This window comes from Telopea speciosissima, chromosome 8 (genome assembly GCF_018873765.1).
Source record: "Telopea speciosissima isolate NSW1024214 ecotype Mountain lineage chromosome 8, Tspe_v1, whole genome shotgun sequence".
NCBI classification, from domain to species: Eukaryota; Viridiplantae; Streptophyta; class Magnoliopsida; order Proteales; family Proteaceae; genus Telopea; species Telopea speciosissima.
Window position 1 is genome coordinate 61237985 of NC_057923.1, and position 22354 is coordinate 61260338.

Here is a 22354-nt window from a genome sequence, read left to right on the forward strand (position 1 = left end):
CACGTGCCTCCTAAAATCGTCCCAATATTCCGCATGCGTCCTAATATTTTGATAATTTCACATCCACTCCTTGAAAATTTCATAGGCACCCTTAATTTTCAAATTTATCATAATTAAGTCCACGCTATTAATATCAGGCGTTAGATGTTAAAAATTAGTATTTTGCTGGCCCTAGCAAGGCCAAGCCGAGCTTGGGTTGAGGCCTTGGCCCTGGCAGGGCCAACCCGACCCTGTATACACAATATAATATCTATATAATGGGTTTTGTTAAGTAGGTTGGGGCTATGTATTCATATACATTATATGTACAATGGGCTTTGTTAAGTGGGTTGTGGCTTCCGACCAAAAAAAAAAAAAAAGTGGGTTGTGGCTATGTTATTTGTTAAGTCGACTCATTAGGCTATTATGGGTTGTTCATAATTCAGGACCAATCAGGGCCGGACCGGGCTGGGGACAACCCTGCTAGGGTCTGGCTGGGTTGAGGGTATGCTTGACCCTGGCAGGGTCGAGTTGGGCTTGGGTTTAGGTTAAGGCTGCCAAGGTAGGGTTAGGGTTAAGGCCAAGCCCAACCTAGCATGACCCATTGACACCCCTATAAGAAACTAACCCCCAACCAATGTTTATTGTTGCCCTCCTGAGAGCACTTGCTGCTTTTGGCGAGACGCATTGTTGACATCCGAGCTTTAATTCCCATTTGAATCTGGGTCAGAGATGAAATGAGTATAGCAAAGAGTGGTTAAGGAGGAAGGAAAGGAGATGGGTTCATGGGATCCATTTGAATTTTTCTTTTTCCAAGACTTAAACGATTTGGGGAAGATGAGGATATTTTGATCAATTAAATAAAAATTTAATGTTTAATGCCTACACTAATTAACGGAGTGGGTGTTTTTGTTACTTGGTTTGAATCTTAGGGGAGGTATGTGAAATTTTCCCAACCTCATGAGTGAAAGCATAATTAGGTCAAACCCCAAGGGAGGTACGTGAAATTTTCCCATTACCCTAAAAATAAAATAAAATTATAGATTAAGATTCATCAACTAGTTTAATAAAAATAATAATTTGGACGTGGAAAAAAAATCCCACGTGGCAAATTGGCAAGGAAGCTCGATTCATTTATCTGCCACGTGGCAGCAGGCGTGTTGCGTTGCGGTTGGGTTAACACAAATGGATAAAAATCAATCAATCCATCGAGGCGTCGACGAGGGTTTTATTTTCAACCCCTCTCAAGTCTCTTTCATCTTCTCCAAAACCCACTGCTGTTCAGGGACAGTCGACTCTTCAAATCACGTTAAGGATCAAAGGGAAACACTAGATTCACCTCTTTTTTCCCTCCAAAGCTGCTGCGGTTCCATCTTTTCACCCTGAGCACCGCCCCTCCAAATCTCTCCAGTCGGTTGCGATCAGGTACCAGAAATTCCGGGGGGTGGGGGGTTACCCCTTTTAGGTTTGTTTGGTTTTTATAAAGAATAATCACATTGTTAGTCGATTTCTGAACTTGAAAGTGAAATTTGTCGGTCTTCAAATTTTATTTGGTATGCTGTCCTGCATTTTTTTTTTTAATTAATTAAAAGGTTAGTGGTTTACAAATAAGAATGCAGTCAGTAGAATTTGGGGTATTTTTCTTTTGTTCTAAACTAATTCCTTTAACTTTTTCCCCTCTTCCCTGAGGATTTGTGATTGTCCCTGAATGTCTGTTTGTTAGTTTTTTATGCTAATGTTTGATGCCTGTTGTGATTTTAATCTGAATTTGATGTTTCATGGATGCTATTTCTATATGAAAATTTGATGTTATTGTTGGCTATAGATACTATTTGTTTGTGTTATTTTTAAGCTGTATATGCTATCTGTTTCTCTTTTTCTGTGAATTATAATTTATTTATCTAAAACTTGTTTAGATTGAAGATAACCCTCTGAGCTGTCTCCTCTGCTCGTATTTTCTTAATTAAGATAATTCTTAATCTAACTAATAAGTGTTATGAGCTCCTCTGTTTCCATGGCTACCACGGCCTCTACCTCTCCCTCGCTTACCGCGTGGTACCATATTGATAATAGGGAAGTTGGTGATTAAAGAAGATAAAGGATGCACAGAGAAGCATTTAAATTTGGTTTAGTTAGAGGAAAACCAGCCTCCAAGTCGATATTCAATAATTTGATAAAAGTTCTGGATATTTCCGTTATAAGACACCTGGCCGTGTATATATATATATATATATATATATGGAGAAAAGTTCTCTGTGGGGGAGTGTACCGCCCACGCCCTGAGTGGGGGAGGGGCGCGAAAGAGTCAAACAAAACGTTAAATTCCTAACCTTAAGCAACAAATCTCCTCGACTTGAGCAACAGATAACCCATTCAAACACTCCAAAGGTTTCGTAAATACATGACATGTGTGTCTTAAGATAATGTTAGCATGCAACAGCTCCCTCCCCCCTTAGATTTTTCCATTGTTCTTAAGGCAACATTTGAAAATCGGAAGCTTCAAATCCTCAGCATCCTCCCATGTGGCATCTGCTGGAGAAAGACCCTTCCAGTGGACAGAAAATTCATCCTTCCGCCTCTTCAGCCTTCAATTCAAGATGGCTTTGGGAATTAGTCCTGGTGTAAGGTCTCTTTTACTCATATCTAGTAAAGTGGGATGAACTTGGACTTGGGCTCCCAATTTGTTCTTTAAGTTTGACACATGTACCGTGGGATGTAATCTTGCATCAACAGGCTGATGCAGCATTGCAGCAAGGACTCTCTGTTGGGCCAAGGCAGGGCTGTAGCTGCCCCCGATTTTTTTATTTAAACCCATATCAAATAGCACTATGCCAGCCTATTCTGCCACATTGTCCATAAGCATAAAAGGGGATTTATTTCCAGAAATAAAGTAGGCGATCGATCAGTTATATTTAGGAGATTAAATTGCAACCAAGTTTGGTGATTTGTGGGGTGTATTTTTCAGAAGTAATTCCACTTTGTGTGGGCCCCATGGCCTGCTGTGAGAAGATTATTCTTGAAGACATTCTTTGTGGTAAAGACTAGGGAGAAGTTTAATTCCAGGTTCAAGTGGGCCCCATGACAGCTGATGGAGATTGAATTAAATACAAATTGAAGACTCAATTGCCAATACATGGAGAACTCCTACAACTGTTATAATTAGTTTTATTAGATAGGTTTCTATTGGGATTTGTTTCCGTTTTTCAAGGTTAGTATTTAATTTTCTAGATAGATTAGGACTTTATTGGACTTTCTTTAAATATATTTGTAATAGCCATTAGGTGGGGTCTTGGGGAAGGTTGAGATGATGAATGTTTGAAGTTTTCTTCATGAAGCTGTGCGATTCAGTTGAGAGGTGGGATGCCTTGAAAGGATGCGAGGCCCGGGAGGGAGAGAGAGACTCGATCCAAATTATCCTTCTTCTATCTTCTGATGTTTTTATTTTTATTTCAATCGATTTCATTGTGTGATCTGCTACAAGTTCTGCTGATCGATGGTCAACAAACAAGTACCTGCAACTCTGTTATTGAGGGAGTGTTGCTGAACCAATAAAGCATTGATCTCCTTAGTCATTCATCAATTCGTGCCCAGTTTTTGAAGACCAAACCAGCATTAAACTTAGTTCAAGAAGATCCTACTTGGGGCTAGGTCTTTCGTGATCCAGCCTTACATTACAGGCCAGGCATATCAAGTTTGTAGGCCACAGATACTTGAAAAGGCCCATAAAAAAGTGGTGACAGTTTGAGATTTCTCCGCATGGCAAGCAAAGTTTGTCAATAAAGTTGTCTTAAATTCACATAATCACCAACCATAAATTCTCTCTGTACGATGTTGATCACCAACCACAAGTTCTCTCTCTGTGTGATGTTGAACTGCTACTTTGCTTCGTTCGGGCTTGGGCATTCTTCAAGTTTTTCTAAAGCTCTTTCATGACTAAATCATGATCCTTTAGTTCTTTGTCAACGACTTCTGATTTGGCAGTTCCGGGAACATAAGATAACAATGTTGGAGGTGGATGCCCATACACAATTTTACATGGTGTCTTCTTTATAGTACAATGCAGGCTTGTATTGTAACAATACTTGGCCCATTCTTTTGGTTGTGAAGTTGTAAAACACCTCAAGTATGTTTCCACCATCCTATTAACGACTTCTGTTTGCACGTCTGTCTGAGGATGGTAAGAACTGAAATTAAAGTCAGTTCGTTAAGAGGGAACAATTCCTTCCAAAAAATACTTTTAAATGTTGGATCATGGTTGCACACAATTGACTTCGACATACCAAGCAAAAATTTTGTTTAAAGAACTCATATGCTACACTTTGGGCTGTATATGGGTGTGAATAGGCAATAAGTAGGCATATTTGGACAGCCTATCAACAACGATGACAATGGTGGATTTCCCCACAAAAATGGGTAAACCCATGTATGAAATCCATAGATATATCAGCCAATACTTGCGTAGGAATAGGTAGGGGCTGTAATAACCCCACTGGCCGGGTGTTCTTCGACTGTGACGTTGGCATACATCACACTGCTGGAAATGCTCTCTAATTTGCTGCTTCATCCCTTTCCAATAAAAAACTGACCAAATTCTATCCGATGTCTTATGAAGACCTTCATGAGTGCTAGAGTGAAATTCATTAATGATTTCAGATTGTAAAGGAGAGTTCTTACTGAAATATATACGATTTTTTTTGAAAGGGGAAAAAACTCCTTCACGATAGACTCACAGGCCAACAGCTTCCCTAATGTAAGGCTAGATTACAAGTAATCCTAACCCCAAATATCACCCGCAGTAAGGTCTAACAGTCCCAGCAATAGAGGTCTTAATCAACAGTTCAATAGGGCTGCCGCAGGTCACAGTCAACCAGAAATGTTACAAACTCAGAATTAATGGATATAACCAATGGATGGGTCTAACTTTGTAATTAAAGAAAGGGCCAAACTCAGAATCCCTGAAAATATTGGATCAAATTATCGGTCGGATGCTAAGATATCAACAAGTCACCAAATTAGAAACTAAACTCAGAATTAGAAATTTAGTGAATAACTTCCAAACCAGCCAGCAGATTAACTCCAGATTTGGATCGAGTTTTGGAGAAGTCGGGATTTGAAACCCTGCAAGTTGAAATCGATATGGCTGAATAATCTTCTGAATTCCAGCAACTGGTGTAGATCTTCAATAGCGGCAATAGTAGATGATTAATGGAGAAGAATAACCAGCAGTAATGCAGCAACTAGTTGTCGACTCAATTCACTTAATAATGGATGGAAGGGGGATCGATTAGAATGATGGAAAGGGAAATGAGGAAGTTGGTTTCTCACCCTAGGCCTCTTGCCCCAACTCTCACAGCCAATCCTTTCACAGGACAATCACTTGCCAAAGCAAAGCAACTCTAATTTTATTAACTCAAATCTGCCCTGCTCCTAAGAGCTGATTACATATATATAGTCCAATGGTTGAGACAAAATAAACAAAATCGAAACTGGACTCCAACTAAGATCCCAACAAAATAGAAACTAGACTCTTAACTAGGATTCCCAACAAAATAGAAACTAGTCTAACTAGGGTTAGGATTCCCAATCAGAAATTACAATTCAAATATGAAGCTAAATATAAGTCTAGTAAAATAAAAACCTAACATCAACTCCTCTAAGCCAGCAGTTCAGGTGGGGCCCATATCACTCTTCTTGTGAACATTACAACACGAACAGCATTTAGTTGCTCATTGCCCAAAAAAATAAAAATACCATGCGAACAGTTGTTGGGTACTGTTCACGTGAACAGTGTTTTGCCCTTTTCTTCATGCTTTGATCTATATCATGCCCCGTCCAAGCATAATCTAACCAGTTCTTTCAGCTCTGGTTGCTCTGAACTTCTTTAATGGTGTCCAGCCACCTCGGAACTGGCTATGACAATGCAGATAACTCATTGGCCTTATCCCCTCCTTGATAGTGCGTCAGCCACTTGGTTTTCATCCCCTTTTTGAACTCTATCTGAAAATCATACCCCATTAATTTGGAGAGCCACCTTTGTTGTACAATAGTAGCGATACACTGCTCCCGCAAATACACTTGACTCCGCTGATCCGTTCAGACAATAAATGTTCTTCCTAGAAGGAAGGGACGCCCTTGTGAATTGCTAGTACTAAGGCCAACATTTCTTTCTCATAGGTTGAAAGCAATAAATTTTTTCGATGGAGCGCATAACTGAAGAAAGAAACAGGCCGCTGATCCTGCATCAGTATACCATCGATTCCTGTTCCTGAAGCATCGATGTGACAATAAATAATTTAGTAAAACCAGGAAGGGCTAAAAGTGGTTTGTTGACATGGCTTACTTGAGCCGTTCAAAAGTTTCTTCAGCTTGTGGGGTCCACATAAAAGAATTCTTTTTGAGCATATTAGTGAGGGACTGCAATACGACCACAATTCTTTATGAATTTCCGGTAGTAACCTGTCAAACCTAAGAAACCACAGAGTCTTTGGCGTCATGGGTTTGGGCCAATCAAGTATAGTTGAAACTTCGTTTGTGTCAACTGAAACACCTTCTTTGCTGATTATGTCCCGGAATATTTGATTCGAGTCCAGCCAAGCTGACATTTTCCCCTCTTGACAAAGAGCTTGTGAGACCATAGGATAATGATAGATTGAGGCACGGGGATGATGATCCCAGGTGCATAGTTGTCATGGCGTCTAGGTGACCCTAGACGTTGGAGAGGGTCCAAAAGCAAACCGACACAATTAGGCGACCAAGGTGTTCAAGGCGCTCGCCTAGGCAACCAAGGCGCCTGGACACCTAGGCATCGCCTTGACAACTATGCCCAGGTGTGACTATAAATCAAAATATCATCAAAAAACATAAGAGCAAACTTCCTCAAAAATTCCTTGAAAACATCATTCATCAAGGATTGGAATGTCGAAGGGGCATTAGTTAATCCAAAAGGCATCACAAGAAATTTATAATGCCTATGACTAGCCCGGAAGACGGTTTTTGGAACATCAGGGGAATGAACCTCAATCTGTTGGGTATTTGGATCGTAAATCAAGTTTTAGAAAAATATTGAGAAGCATGTAACTCATCCAGTAATTCATCAATAACTGGAATGCAAAACTTATCTTTTATGGTGATTGAATTCAACATTTGTTAGTCGATACACATCCTCGAAGATCCGCTATTTTTCTCGACTAGCAGAACATGTGACGAATAATGACTATTACTAGGCCGGATTATTCCAGATTTAAGTATGATTTCTACTTGCCACTCAATTTCAGTCTTTTGAAAATGTGGGTACTGATAAGGATGAACACTCATTCGACCGCCGCTGCCTTGCATCAAGGGAATCTTGCGATCGTGTCCTCGTAGTGGTGGCAACTCCTTGGGCTAAGCAAAAATATGTTGGTATGTAGATAGCAATTGTCGTAATTGTGGGTCTTCCACTTGGACGAGATTGAGTGGGTAGTGGATCCACCATGGAGAGGTAATGCATTTGCATCATGACATCTTGTTTCACCTTTGAAATAGAATGCAACATATCCACTTCTCCCACCGACTTACTTTCTGGAATTGTCAATCCCTGCAATATTACTTGTTTTTCCATCTACAAAAAATGTCATTTGCAATCTAGAAAAATCCCATGTAATTTGTCCAAGTGTCCTAAGCCTCTGAGGCCCCCAAGAAAACATCATGGCCATCAATGGGTAAGTTATAATAATCTATCAAGAGAGGGGTTCCTTGGAGAAATACATGTTCCCATGCACCTACCCTAGCTTGAGAGGTTAGCTCCATTTGCCACAACCATTTCTAACCTTTCACCACATTTAGTCTCGATCCCCAAGCGACTGACCACATTTTATTGATGAAATTATGTGTGCTAACCGAGTCAATCAAAACGACGATGGGTTTTTGGTGCAACTTTCCCCGCACTCTCATTGCTTGTGGTGCGTATGCTCCCCTCATAGCTTGAAGAGATATCTTTGGTGTCTCTTTATAAGCTTCTTCTACACACTCTCCCTCTTCATCTTCAGTCCCATTCTCACCTTCCTTATTTGGGCGACAAGCTGTAATGAGAAAAAGCTTTTTACAGTGGTGGCCTGGTCCCATTTTTTATATTTTTTTTTATCACAGTGGAAGCAGAAACCCTTGTCTGATGTTGCTTGAGTTCAGTTGGTTTCATCTTCTTGATGGCGACATGACTTGATCTTGAATAGGTTGATGGTTTGTTGGATGGTGGAGCCTTCTTTAGTTTGAGTTAGATATCTAGCCTTATAGAGTTGTCACTTACAATACACGGCTCTATAAAAGAAGGTGGTTGGGTTAGGAGCGTTTTCAATATTCATCTTTTCCTCTTTGTTGAGACGAAAAAGGAACCTAACAACCAAGCAACGGCTGAGCTAGCTGATCGTAGGCCTCTCTCTCCTGGGGGTCGAGCTGCTCGTAGACCACCTGATTTACAACCATCCGGTTGGTTGAGTTGATCGTAGAGCACCATTGCGCTAATGCAGTAAGAAAAGCGGTAACACCCCAACTATAAACGGGCGTCTAAGCTCACTGCCGCAGAGAGTGATGCAGTGCTGGACATCCACCCTAAGGGAGTCTCTCAATCCACTGATAGAGCACTCACTCGGTGTTTGGAAGACAACTTTTCTGATAGGCTTAATAGCTTCTCAATTTGGGTTTGGTGTTCACGAACCGATCCCATATGCTTCAGCTTCGTGAGGTCACCAAAGAAATCATTGAAGTTAGAAGGACCATATCTTGATAGAAGGCCTGACTTCAATGTCTCCCACGTAATAGTCTCCTCTTCGTTCTTCAACAGTTGGTACCATAGTTGTGCGCCATCTTCGAGGTGGTATGCTGTCAACGGCACCTTCTCCTCCTCCAAGGTGTGTTTGAACTCAAAGAATTGTTCCACACAGTAAAGCGAGTGTTCATAGCAGAGAACATCTCCTGCATCCCACCTCAGCCTCCAAATGATCAACACTTGGTTCATCCATCGCCTGCTTTGATACCTCTGTGTTATTAGTGCCTTTGTTGTCACGAACTCTACCTCTCCCTCGCCTATCATGTGGTGCTATTGTGATAATAGAGAGAAAGGGAAGTTGGTGACTATGAGAAAAAGGATGCACAGAGAAGCATGTGAATTTGGTTTACTTGGAGGAAAACCAGCCTTGAAGTCGATGTTCAATAATTTGATAAATGTACTGGATATCTTCGTTATTAGACATCTGGCCATAGATATACATGGCGTACCCTATGACTCTTCTGGAAAGAGTCTTGACAAAACGTTAAACTCTGAAATTTAAGCAACAAATCTACTAAACCTCCCAATGTCTACCCATTCAACCTTTATTCAACTAAGTCCTAAATGCATGACACATGTCTCTGAAGATAATGTTAGCATGCAACACTAAGATGTTAAGTTTTTATTGCGTTATCAAATTCTGAACTTGATAATGTGTTTGCAGCAGTAATAGGTGATTTCCACTTGGGCAGGGTGAGTTTGAGGAAAGTACAAGTCTGTCTCTTTGATATAAGAATTCAGTAAATGTAGAAATTTCATATTACTTCTGTGCATTACTCCTTCCTCCTCCACCCCCCAAAAAAAAAAAAAAAAAAACGCAAGAAAAGTTCTCTAAACTTAGTTTGTCTGAAATAGCAAACTGATTGTCTTTTTGGATTAAAAAGTTATGGTTTGGTAAAAGTTTACATTAACCCTTGCTTTATTTTATTATTCATTTGATATTTTTCTTTTTCCCCATCCATGCAGCAGCTGGAAATTCTCAGTCATGTCCTGGTGCACTATTGAATCTGATCCTGGTAAGGTTCTTGATCACCAATCTGTACCACTTTAACATTTCTATTCAATATTGTAAACATTAATATTGCACCTCTTTTTTTTTTGGGTGTGTGTGTGTGTGGATAGGTAGGCCCCAAGGAGTGTTGAACTCATGACCCTTAATTGTGAGGTGTTGGTCCTTGCCAACTGAACTACCCCTTGGGGTTGCACCTTATATTTTTAACTAGCTTAAGAGTCCCAAAAGTAAAATGTTGCAGGACAGGAACCAACCATGTGAAAACTTCAATTAAAAAAAAGGGTGTACCCAGTGCATGAGGCTCCTGCCACTGTGGGGTTTGGGGAGGGTCATAATGTAGGCAGCCTTACCCCTCCTTTCGCAGAGAGGCTGTTTCCAGACTCGAATCCGTGACCTCTTGGTCAAATGTGAAAACTTCACTATTGACTTCAAATTTTTGATAGAGGAATTCAGATGTAGAAATTCCATATCAGACCTCTGTGGATCCAAGTAATGAAAGCTGGATCCACTTCTCTCATATGCCACAGCATACAGTCTAGAGGCTTTATTCTGTTAGTATTGATTTAAGCTTCCATTCTCTCATCATTTCTCTACCAAGTTTGAATTGGCATTCTAAATACATTTGAGGGAATATTTTTGTCACCAATGAAGTGCATCACTTTACTTAGGTTCTTTCGAGGAAGTGTGGTTGTTTGGATATCTATAATGGATAGTGATCGCCAGTTGATGAAGAACTTTTTAGGATTTACTTCTTTGAAAGTACATATGTATTTGAAATAAGCTATCTGTTGTATGACTTAGGTTTTTGAAAAATTCTAACGTAATAGTGTAACTGAATAATCAAAACAGTACCACAACAGAATCTTTCTCAGTGAATAGAAAACCAGATTAGGTAGAGAACACATGGAACAAAATCAGATGGTCGGATGAGACTGAAACTCAAGTCGAGTTCAGCAATTAGGTCTCTACTCAATCCAAAGGTTGGATCAGAAATTATAAGTCAATTCTAGTAGTACTAGGAGAGGGGTGTAACAGTGAATTCACAACTCAGATTGACATTCAGATAACAGAAATATGATGTCAAATCAATTCTGGTTAGGTGACAAAAATTTCAGCAATAATAGATCAATAGAAACAGTGACTCGAATCAACAATCAGACAGATGGTATTAAATCTGGAAAACAGGGGCAGAATTGTATTCTTCAATATATCCAGCTCAGCAGGTCTGATCAGCCAGAGTTTCTGGTCGAAGGCCTCTTTTAGGTCTAAGAACAACTCATAAAAATTTGGTGGCCAGATTCCCTCAGTTGAAATTCGTGCAAAAAAATCTTGCATATGAATTCCAGATCGGACTAGGAATTACAGAAAATTTAATGCAGCACTTATTACTTGATTAATGGAGAAGAAGATGGAGGAAGAAGAATAAGAATAAGGGAAAGAGAACGGCACCCGGGTTAGCCACCGCAAGGTGTTTGGATGGATCAAACTATAGTTGTCACGTCGTCATGGCGATCCAACTCGGTGGAGGGGTGTCTAATCGATATATCGACATGTCACCCGCCATGGCAATCAAGGTGACCATGTTTTATTTTTTATTTTCCCTATTTATAATGTCATTTAGTATGTTATAATATATACCCTATAACATAAAAAATCAACATGAAAGTGTACTACAAATCTACTATGGTTTAATTCATGAAAACTGCTGTTGGTTTTGCTTTACCAAACAAACAAAAAAAAAATACAACAGCCGTGTCTATTTGGCTGTCACATGAAAAAATTACAAATACCCCCCGTCTCTCGATTCTCTCCCTCTGTCTCTGTGTGTGTGGCTGTGTAAAAGGGAAGAAGAAAGAAAGAAAAAAAAACCTGTGTGTGACTGTGTGCAAGCTTGCAAGGCAAGAAGAGGAAAAAAGAACAAAAAAACCCCTCTGTGACTGTGTGCAAGCCTGCAAGGCCTGTGAATAACTGAATATTACCTATAAAAAAAAAGAGGAGAAGAGGAGTCACCGAAAGTGAAGAAGACGAAGAAGTAAGAAGAAGAACTGAAGGAGTGAGAAACCCCCTCTCTGTCTCTCACTGGAGTCGCTGCATGTGTGTGTGCGTGAGTGAGTGAGAAGATGAACTGAAGAAGAACTGAAGGAGAGAGTTGCGTAGGACTGGGAGGAGGAGAAGAAGAAGAACCACCAAATTAAAAAAAAAAAACAAAACAATTACTTACCTGCTTGAAGAGGTTGCCGGAGCTGGGAGCACTCGCCGGAGCCGAGGAAGGAGGCAGACAGCCGTTCGAAGAAGTGAAGAAGAACTGCGTCTCTCTATCTCATGACTCTCTCCTCTGTCTCTCTTTTTCGATTTCTATTTCTCCCAAGAGTTAGGGTATAGTCAATACTACTCAATAGTGTATTGTTTAAAGTTTTTTAATTTTTCATGATAATGTGTATTGCAGGTGTAACTTGAAAAGTTGCACCTCCAATACACATTAAGGAAAAGGCATTATCTTTTAAATAGTTAAATTTTTTTTTTAAATTATTAAAAACTTAAGTTTTATACATTGAAACAAGAATATCGCCTGATATGGCCATATATCGTGGTATGGCGTCCATGTCGGCGCCATGGCGACGCCATGGAGGCCATATCGGTTGATATTCTTACATAACCCATATTGACCAACGATATGTACCCAGCTCCAGCGATATGACGCCATGACAACTATGGATCAAACACCAACCAGCCTTGATGAAACACAAGGTTCCTTGATTGAACACAAGGGATTCTTCATGCAGGAAGGAGAGCAGCAAAGACAAAGCTTTTCATTAATTAAATTTGTGTACAATGCTGGACCCCGTACAAACTTATATAAAGGGCGTACCCAATGCATGAGGCTCCCGCCACTGCGGGTCTAGGGAGGGTCCCTTACAAATTTATATAGGAAACTCAAAACCAGACTTTGACATTAAAAAGGAAATGACTAATACAATTCTTAACTAATAAGGAAACTGATGAGGAAATTGAAATAATTAAGGAAACTGACTCAAAATAGGATTGGACTTACAGAATCTTAATCCAGCCTAACTAAAACACTTAATAACAATTAAAATAAAGAAATAAAGGTGCTTAACTAAGTAATACCGTTTGCCTGGCCTCTACTCATATCATAGGCTCATTAAAGTGGTCCATTACAATGAAAACACATGGATCAAAGGCCCAACACATACATAACCCAACCATATATTTCCAATAAAAATAAGCCCATTTAGGTGATTTAACTGCATCAATTCTCCCCACCTTGAAAAACTGAACCTCGAGTTTTGTAGTGACAAGGGGAATCAAAATGTGAGTAGCAGCTTTGACTATTCCCAAACAAAACACTGGTGATGTATGGATGTTAGGAATAAAGTCTTCAACCTTGGGGGTTTTCTCTTGGAAGTAGTAAGGTAGAATCACAAACTCAATAAATTCTCCGACGGTAAGAATAACATCTGGGGTGGTGACAGCTTCATGCAGAGTGTACTCGAAGCCTTCCTTAATCACGACCTCATGCGGTACTACTGCTTTAATCATGTGTTCATCAACCTCTCTAATGCAATACTCCACATCAGCAGCCTCTGGTTGTTGGTCATCCGTCTTAAAAGTCTTCAAGTATTACCTCTTTGTTGTCATTGCAGGCTTCTTTGATTTCTTCATCTTGATCTTCAGATGTAAGCTCTAGTTCTTGAAGTAAAGGAAAATCTTCTACCTTGGAAAGAATTTAATTTTCACTTTGAATCATTGACTCTTCTATGATTGCTGTTTCCTTGCCTTCAATATCCAATTCAAACTTTTGTAGAAAAATTGGATTCTCCTTTGCTGACTCATCCAAAGTGATAAGCTTTTCACTTTATAATTGTTGGTCTCAGACTCTCAACAATCCTCAATTTGCGAACTGAATTTCATTGATGGATGCTTCAAGTTGTCTTTAGCTGAAGGCTTTTTTATGGTAATCTTGTCGAATAGCGAACTTTCTTTGGATATATGCAGGTAGGTACCTGTGCTCCAGTTCTTCTTTCATCTCCTCCCATGTAGTGGGTGCTCTGCCACGATTCTCAAGCTTCCTTCCATAAGTTCTCCACCATTCACTTATTGCACCAATCAATTTCATTGAGCCAACCTCATCTTTCTTGATTTAGAGAGTTCGAACCAGTCAAAAGTAATTATCCAAGCTTGCCAACCAACCATAAAATATCTGTGGATCATGTTTCCCATTGGAATCCTTCAGTTTGAGCTTGAACTTCTGTGTCATTAAAACATCGTTGGGGTGCACCATTACCATCATTAAAGTAAGCTCGCATGTGGTCTTTAAAAGTTGATTTGGATGTATTAATCCTCTGTGGGCCTCCGAGTGTGGTTGTTCGTTGTAGAATGTGTTAGATATCTTGCCTCAGCATCAAGTGGTGTATAACTACCCTGTATAGATGTAGGATTTTGGCTCTTCATTGCTATCAACCTTTCATTCATACTTGATGCAGTGGTACAACACTACATCCGCAAGAAGAAGAAGAATAAGAAGCTGTTGTCCAAGTAGTATAGTCAGTAGTATTAGATGTGGATGCATACTTAAATTTTTTTAGTGTGTTTTTTTATGGTTTTAAATTGAACGGCCCAACCTGGTTGAACCAATGGTTCAATTTAAGTGACTTGAGTCACCTTTTAAATTTTGTAATTTTTTCTTTTATTTGGATCCACTCCACACCCCCATGATTTAAAGAGGGGGTGTGGGTTCAGTTAGTCGGCTAGGGTCCATTAAGACTCCTAGGCTGAATAGGAGTTAAGGATGTTAAGCCTATTTAATTAATGAAATTCGTGGAGCTCTCTCATTGTCCACATTTTGAAATTAAAAACTGCTGTTGGCAAGCTGCTGCTTCTCTTCTCTTGTGAAGACTGTTTTGTGTGTGATCAAAGCAAGGTGGGATTGGTGTGTGATCCAATTGACACCTTGTGGTGTGAAGCTCGGGTAGTTCGAACAACCTTTCTCCCAAGTTCTCTTCTTCAAGTCTATTGCTGCCTATCTTCCACTGCATTTCCAAGTAAGTTTGAAGCCTCCCCAACCCCAATCTTCTTCTTTAAAACCCTATACAGCACAACCCTAACTTTCCCCTTTTATTTTCTTCAATTTCCCTGAACCTAATTCACTCGCAGCCCTAACCCACCATCAGAATTCAGCCGTATTTGGATCACAACATCCTCACAACACCCCTTCCACTCGACCTTCACCTCTGCCCCATCCTACCATCAAAACACTAAATTCCATTAATTCCCATTAAACCCGGAAGCCTAAAATACAGCCTAGCCATATCCAACCATCAACAGACTTCCATACCCTGGCCAAGTGACTCTCACCATCACTAGAGAACTCGACTTTAACCCCTTGCCCTAATTCCATCTCTCAACCCTAGATCCCCTCACTTTCCTCTTTTCAAAAACCCGAAACCTAATTTGCTGTTCTTTGGCTTCTCACATTTCCGCTCATCAAAACATCATGCCTACAAAAACATACCTTCAAACCCTAACCTAACCCTAATTTGGACTGAAAACCCCTTTTTTGCCCAATTGGACTGCCTGTTCATAGCAGATCCTGTTGCGGCTCCTAACTGGTATCCTTGCCACCTAGGGCTATATTAATACTCTTCTGATTAGAAGTTAAAACTGTTGTAAGTTGTAACATCTCTAACACCCTAGCCATAGGATCAGGTGGGTCTGGAGTTCCTGTATAGGTGTAGGATTTCAGATCTGTATTGCTAGCAACCTTTCATCCATGCTCTTCTGATTAGAAGTTAACTGTTGTAACATCTCCAACACCCTAGCCATAGGATCAGGTGGGTTTGGAGTTCTTGACCTATTCTCTGTAGCTCAAATACCATTTAATGTAGTACTGTAATTGAATAATCAAAACAGAACCAAAACAGAATCTTTTCTTATAGAATAAAAAATCAGATTGGGGAGAAATCACATAGATCAAAATTAGATGGTCTGAGGAGAATTGAAATTCAATTCGAGTTCAGGAATCAAGGGGTAGAACCATGGTTGTCATACTGCCTAGGTGAACCAAGGTGTTGGAGGATGCATGGATGCAAGGCGGCACCAGCAAGGCGGCCAAAACACCCGCCTATGCAACCAAAAGGCGACACTGGTTGTCAAGGCGGGCACCTGGGCAACGCCTAGGCGACTATGGGTCGAACAGTTGCTGAAATTCTCAACTTTATCCAAAGGTTGGATCAGGAATCATGAATCAATCATAGTAGTATTAGCATAGTTGTGAAGGTGTCGCGGTGGATTTTTGGGGCCCCAGACGATTGCCGCTTTAGTGGTTTTTAACGCCTTAGTATTATCTAGCTAGATTGGCCCTTATTTATGCCAAATATCATTTAAAGTAAATGTTTTCATTTACTTGAGATATTATTCATAAATAAATACCCCTTATTTGAATCCAATAAAAATAGTTAAAAAATCAAATTCCAAAAGGATAAAAAGTCAACCCCTCAGTTCAAGAACAAAAACCGGATTTATGGCGGTAAGTGAAAATTTTAACTTTCTAATACTGGAGTTTTTCTCAAATCTAAAAATTCCATAAATCTTAATATGGTAGTACATTGCTAAAAACCAAAGTATGGTAAAATATTAATTTGTTGTGATATATAAAAAATATTTTCATTCAGAGCGATTTTCATAGCATTCATGCACATCAAATAAATTGACCGGAACATAACTCCTTTAATATAAATCAGATTTAAGCAATCTTGGATTTATTGGAAAACTGGTTTTGTGTTCTACCAAATGCAAAAACTCTCATGTAAAAAATAAGATTATTTTGCTAATCAAACTTCTCAGAGAACAAAAACATTTCTCTAAATTGAGAGCAGTTTAATTACTTATAGATAAGATCATATTTTCTAAAAATAGTATAAACCAAATGTGAGACTAGGTATACCGGGACAATGACCAATTCCAAGAACAGTCTAAACCAAATGTATGTTTTGATTGTTTTAAACTTCCAATAGCTTGCTTCTTCAATTCTGTATGTTTTGATTGTTGTAAATTTCCAATAGCTTGCTTGCTTCAATTCTGCTGTCTTCTAGTTCTATGCTGATTTTTATGACTTGATGTGGTATAATGTTGATTTTTTATGATATAAGGTATATATTGTAGCATACTAAATATTGTTAGAAAATAGGGGAAATAAAAATAACACTTGGGCGCCTTGGTCGCCTAAGCGCTTAGGTACCCCTCCACCGCCTTGGGTTGCTTTTGCAACTATGAGTACTAGGAGAGGGGTATAACAGCAAATTCACAACTCAGATTGAAATTCAGATAACAGAAATATGATGGCCAATTGATTCTGGTCAGATGACAGAAATATCAGCAACATAGTTGTCACGTCGTCACGGCGATCCAAGTTGGTGGAGGGGTGTCATGTCGATATATCGACATGTCGCCCGCCATGGCGATCATATCGACCATGTTTTTTTTTTTTTCTTCTTTATTTTTAATGTCATTTGGTATGCTATAATATATACCCTATAACATAAAAAATTAACATGAAAGTTTAATTCATGAAAGTGTAATATCCATTAGTGTATATGAAATCATGGATTATCAAATAATTGATAGCACTAGTCTTGCTGAAAATAAAGTTGAAAAATCATGAGAGTTGAGATATGATTCATATGAAAGTGACTTCAAAAGTAAGTAACAAAACAAAAAAACAATTACAAGAACGTAATTTATATTGAGTGAATAAAGCTAATAAACAACCCATCTAAATAAATAAAAAAAATTTGCTGATGTGAATATGTGATTGTGTATTAGTGTTTTCTGTTTGATGTGTTTTTCATTTTTTTTATGTTTAGGAAAAAACATTAAAATAAAAAATGCTTAAAAAAAATTATTGTTAAAAAATTAAGTTTTATAATTTGAAACAACCATGTCGCCTGATATGGCCATATGTCGTGGTATGGCGTCCATGGCGGCACCATGGCGACGACATGGAAGCCATATCGGTCGATATTCTTACATCATCCATATCGGTGGTCGATATGCCCACTTCTTCAGCGATATGGCGCCGCCATGACAACTATGATCAGCAATAATAGATCAATTGGAACAGTAACTTGAGTCAGCAATCAGACAGATGGTATTATATCTGAAAAACAGGGGCAGAATTGGAATTCTTTAATATACCCTGATCAGCAGGTCTGATCAGCTAGAGTTTCTGGTCAAAGGCAGTGTAAAAGGGGGGGGGGGGGGCAGTTGTCTGGGGAAGGTCATAATGTATGCAGCCTTACCCCCGCCTCGCGGAGAGGCTGTTTCCAGACTCGAACCGGCGACCACTAGGTCGCAATGGAGGAACCTTACCGTTGTACCAAGGCCCACTTCTTTTAGGTCTAAGAGCTACTCTTAAAAATTTGAGGATTGTCTTATGGCCAGATTCCCTCAGTTGAAATCCGTGTAAAAAAAGTCTTGCATATGAATTCCAGATCAGATTAGGAATTGCAGAAAATTCAAGGGAGCACTTACTTGAATAATTAATTAATGGAGAAGTAGATGGAGGAAGAAGAATGAGAACAATGGGAAAGAGAAGGGCACCGGGCTTCCCACCGCAAGGTGTTTAGATGGATCAAACACCAACCAGCCTTATCAAACACAAGGTTTCTTGATTGAACACAAGGGATTCTTCACACAGGAAGGAGAGCAACAAAGACGAAGCTTTTCATTAATCAAAATTCGTGTACAATGCTGGACCCCCTTGTAAACTTATATAGAAACTCAAAAACAAACATTGATACTAAAAAGGAAAGAGGCCCAACCTAATCCTTAACTAATAAGGTAATCTTAACTGACTCAAAACAGGACTGGACTTATAGAATCCTAATCCAGCCTAACTAAAACACTTGATAACAATTAAAATAAACAAATCAAGGCACTTAACTAAGTAATCCCGTATGCCTAGCCTCTACCCATGTTATGGGCCCATTAAGTGACTCATTACAATGGGAACACATGGGATCAAAGGCCCAACACAGCTTATTTCCAATAAAATAAGCCCATTTAGGTGATTTAATTGCATCGAATTCTAGTTCTTACGATTTTTTTTAATTAGTTGGAGTGATTTTTCATTAATGGGAGATTATTTAAAACCAGTTAGTTCTATGCTAATACGGAGCTTTTTCTGTCTGCATTATGTAAATTTCTTACTTCATCTTTTTACATCGACAATCAAAGCATGAATTTTGGGTTCTGTAATTTTTATTTATTTTTGCTCTTGTAGCTGTTTCTCCTGTAAATTAGAGTATTTTGACACATTTAGTTTCTGTCCTTGTAGCTGTTTCTCCTGTAAATTAGATTATTTTGACACGTTTAATTTTTCTATATTTCTTATTGCTAAGACTGTAGTGGCTTTCATTGTAGGTGTGTTTACTGAACTTATACAACAGATGCAAGTAAAAGGTGTCCAGGTGATCTGCATGTGCAGCCTGATATCCTGTTTTATTTCTTATGTATAATTTTTTTTTGAGGTCATGTTTCAAATATTCATAAGATTGATGTGGGGCGAAGTCATCTTTGGTATGGAGAAATTCATTGACGAGAGGTTCTCCACAGGAACCATATAGAGCAATCTTGACACCGGGTGTTTGAATGTTATTTTCTGCCACCTGGCAGCTCAATGGCAATGGAACTGTGGACATGTTACTTATATCCCCATCTACGCATGTGATAAGTTTTAGCCTAAATGCGTTACAACAAATGGCATGATCCACAAATCTATTTGGTGGAAATCTGATGGCTGAAAATACTAGGTCAAATATCCAATACAAGGTAAAAAAATATGGTTGGGTTTGGTTATGAGAGTTAATATATGCCCGATCTACGTGCCTATCTGTCCGACATTAAAATGGCCAGATAAGTGGGCGAAAGTACAAGGAGAAATGTTCATTACGTGATTGTCCCATATGTTTGAAAAGGGCCATGAAATTTGCATGTAGGTAATCAAAGAGGTAAAGAGGTGCCCTAGCTTCCTAGTGGTTGGATTGAATTACTTCCCATACATTCGTCACGACAATGCCCATTAGGAAACCTCTGCCATCTAAGATAATTAGATATTTGTGTGGTCATGTTAGGATGTTAAGAATCTTTATATCGTCTCTGTTTTCTTGTTGGCAAATTATATGGTAATTAGTTTTCTTCCTCCCCCCTCCGCCCCCCCCCCCCCCCCCCCCCTTTCTGAATTTTAGTCAGTACCAAAAGTATTGCTGGATTATTTACAAACTTCAAGCAAGTTTGACTTTGTCCAACATGTTGGTAGCAATAGAGACTTGTCTTTGTCTTGAAACCTAGTTATAATAATAATACCATTCACTATATGATTATATAGGACAGTTTCCTGACAATGCTGGATTTTGAGGGGAACTTAATGTTTGTGCCCTTCAGCTTGTGTTTTTCCTCAGTTAGGAGTAAATGCCTTGCTTGTGTGCTGCAGGTTGAGGAATTGTATTCATTGGACCTCGAATCCTTGAACAATCTCCAGTCAGTTATCACAACCTTTCTCAGATTATAATATCTTACAAGCACATGTGTATCTACATTTTTTGACTTTTCGAAAAAATTATTTGTTGCTGTTTTGTTTGTTTTTATTTTTTAATATTTGCAGGCCAGTGTTTGGATTGATTTTTCTTTTTAAGTGGCGTCCGGGAGAGAAAGATGACCGTCTTGTAATTAAGGATCCTAACCCAAACTTATTTTTTGCGAGCCAGGTTAGTATAGATTAAATGAAGGATGTGGAATATTAACTTGAAAAACCCATGGTCTGAATGTTTTTTAATCTCGCAGGTTATTAACAATGCATGTGCCACACAAGCCATCCTCTCCATTCTTGTGAATTGTCCAGACATTGACGTTGGCCCTGAACTTTCCAATTTGAAAGAATTCACTAAGAATTTCCCTCCAGAGCTCAAGGGGTTGGCAATTAACAATAGTGAAGCCATACGTACAGCTCACAATAGTTTTGCAAGACCTGAGCCATTTGTGCCCGAGGAACAGAAAGCTGCTGGGAAGGATGATGATGTATACCATTTTATAAGCTATTTGCCTTTTGAAGGAGTCTTGTATGAGCTTGATGGATTGAAAGAAGGACCCATTAGCCTTGGGCCATGCTCTGGTGGGCAAGATGATCTAGATTGGTTGCGAATGGTGCAACCAGTGATCCAGGAACGTATTGAAAGGTATTCTAGAAGTGAGATAAGATTCAATCTCTTGGCAGTTATAAAGAATAGGAAGGAGGTTTACACTGCTGAACTGAAGGAACTTCAGAGGAAAAGGGAACGCATTTTGCAGGAGCTGAATGCTGCACGGTCAGACAGGATGGACAGTGCAAATATTGATTCACTCAACAGAACGCTGCAAGAAATAAATTCTGGAATTGAGAGTGCTACAGAGAAGATATTGATCGAAGAAGAGAAATTTAAGAAGTGGAGAACAGAAAATATCCGGAGAAAACACAACTATATACCCTTTTTGTTCAACTTCCTCAAGCTCCTAGCTGAAAAGAAGCAGTTGAAACCCCTTATTGAGAAGGCGAAGCAGAAGTCAGTGCAGCCCAAGTGAAAGGTCCTATTTTTAGTTTTACTGTGTGGGACCTTGTTGTAGGAGCAGTAACCAAAGCAAGAAGTATACATTATTTTGGAATGTACTGTGCCTGTTTAACTGCGACGATGGAAGTAGGACCTATATTTGCCCTCAACTTGCCCAATTGTCTTGAGAACCATCTTTTTCTTATTGTATTTATTGCAGATGTAAGCCCCATAGTAAGTGATGACAGCCTTCCAAATATTTTTCCTTCCAAAATCCAGTTTTTCTCAATTGCCTCGTCGATGGCTGATCGCCCTAGTCTAACTGTCCTTTAAAACACTGGTACAATTGTATTTCCAAGCTAGAAGATATCTTAAAAAAAACCATCCTATTGATCGATCTTTACATGTTTCTTGCCTACAATTCAGATCAGAATGGTCAAATAATGTGGTGGGATCGGTGGCCATGATCAAGTCCTCTGAGATCTGTAATGCTTTGTCTGGACTCGAGTGCATTTCACCTTGATCTCCTTTTTGTGCACATTATGGTCTAAATATTGGTGTGGAGGCGCATTTCACTAGCAGCCTTCTTTCTCCATTTAAGAATGTAAATGTGTAGCTCAATATTCATTTGGAACCCTAGTTCTTATCCATTTCAGTTATTTTATTTATCTGTGTGATTGAATTTTTTTTTGTTCTCAATTACAGTCTAAGATTAGGGATGAGGGAAAAAGTTTCTCTGAGTCACTGGGGCAGGGAATGCTAGCACCTCTGTTTATTTCATTGCCTTCTTACATATAATACTGTTTTGTCGCTCCTCTCCTTATTGGTGCTCCCCAATGTTGCTTCCTCATAGAACCCTCTCTCGATTGGTTTCTGTCCAGGAGTTTAGGTCCTGCACCAGCCTCCTTATATGTCTCTCTCTCCTCAGTCCTCCCTTTAAAATTACCTCCCTGTGCCCCC

At 39.3% G+C, this 22354-nt stretch overlaps 1 protein-coding gene across 1 annotated transcript; it reads left to right on the plus strand.

The window, feature by feature from the left end:
• The first annotated feature begins 2123 nt into the window (after positions 1-2123).
• On the plus strand, positions 2124-21515 carry LOC122670966 (ubiquitin carboxyl-terminal hydrolase 2-like). The gene is made up of 6 exons (XM_043868023.1): positions 2124-2158; positions 9749-9798; positions 19236-19282; positions 20305-20351; positions 20476-20578; positions 20655-21515. The coding sequence occupies exons 2-6, from the start codon at positions 9768-9770 to the stop codon at positions 21426-21428; spliced, it is 1002 nt and encodes a 333-aa protein (XP_043723958.1). The 5' UTR covers positions 2124-2158; positions 9749-9767; the 3' UTR covers positions 21429-21515.
• Positions 21516-22354: the final 839 nt, after the last annotated feature.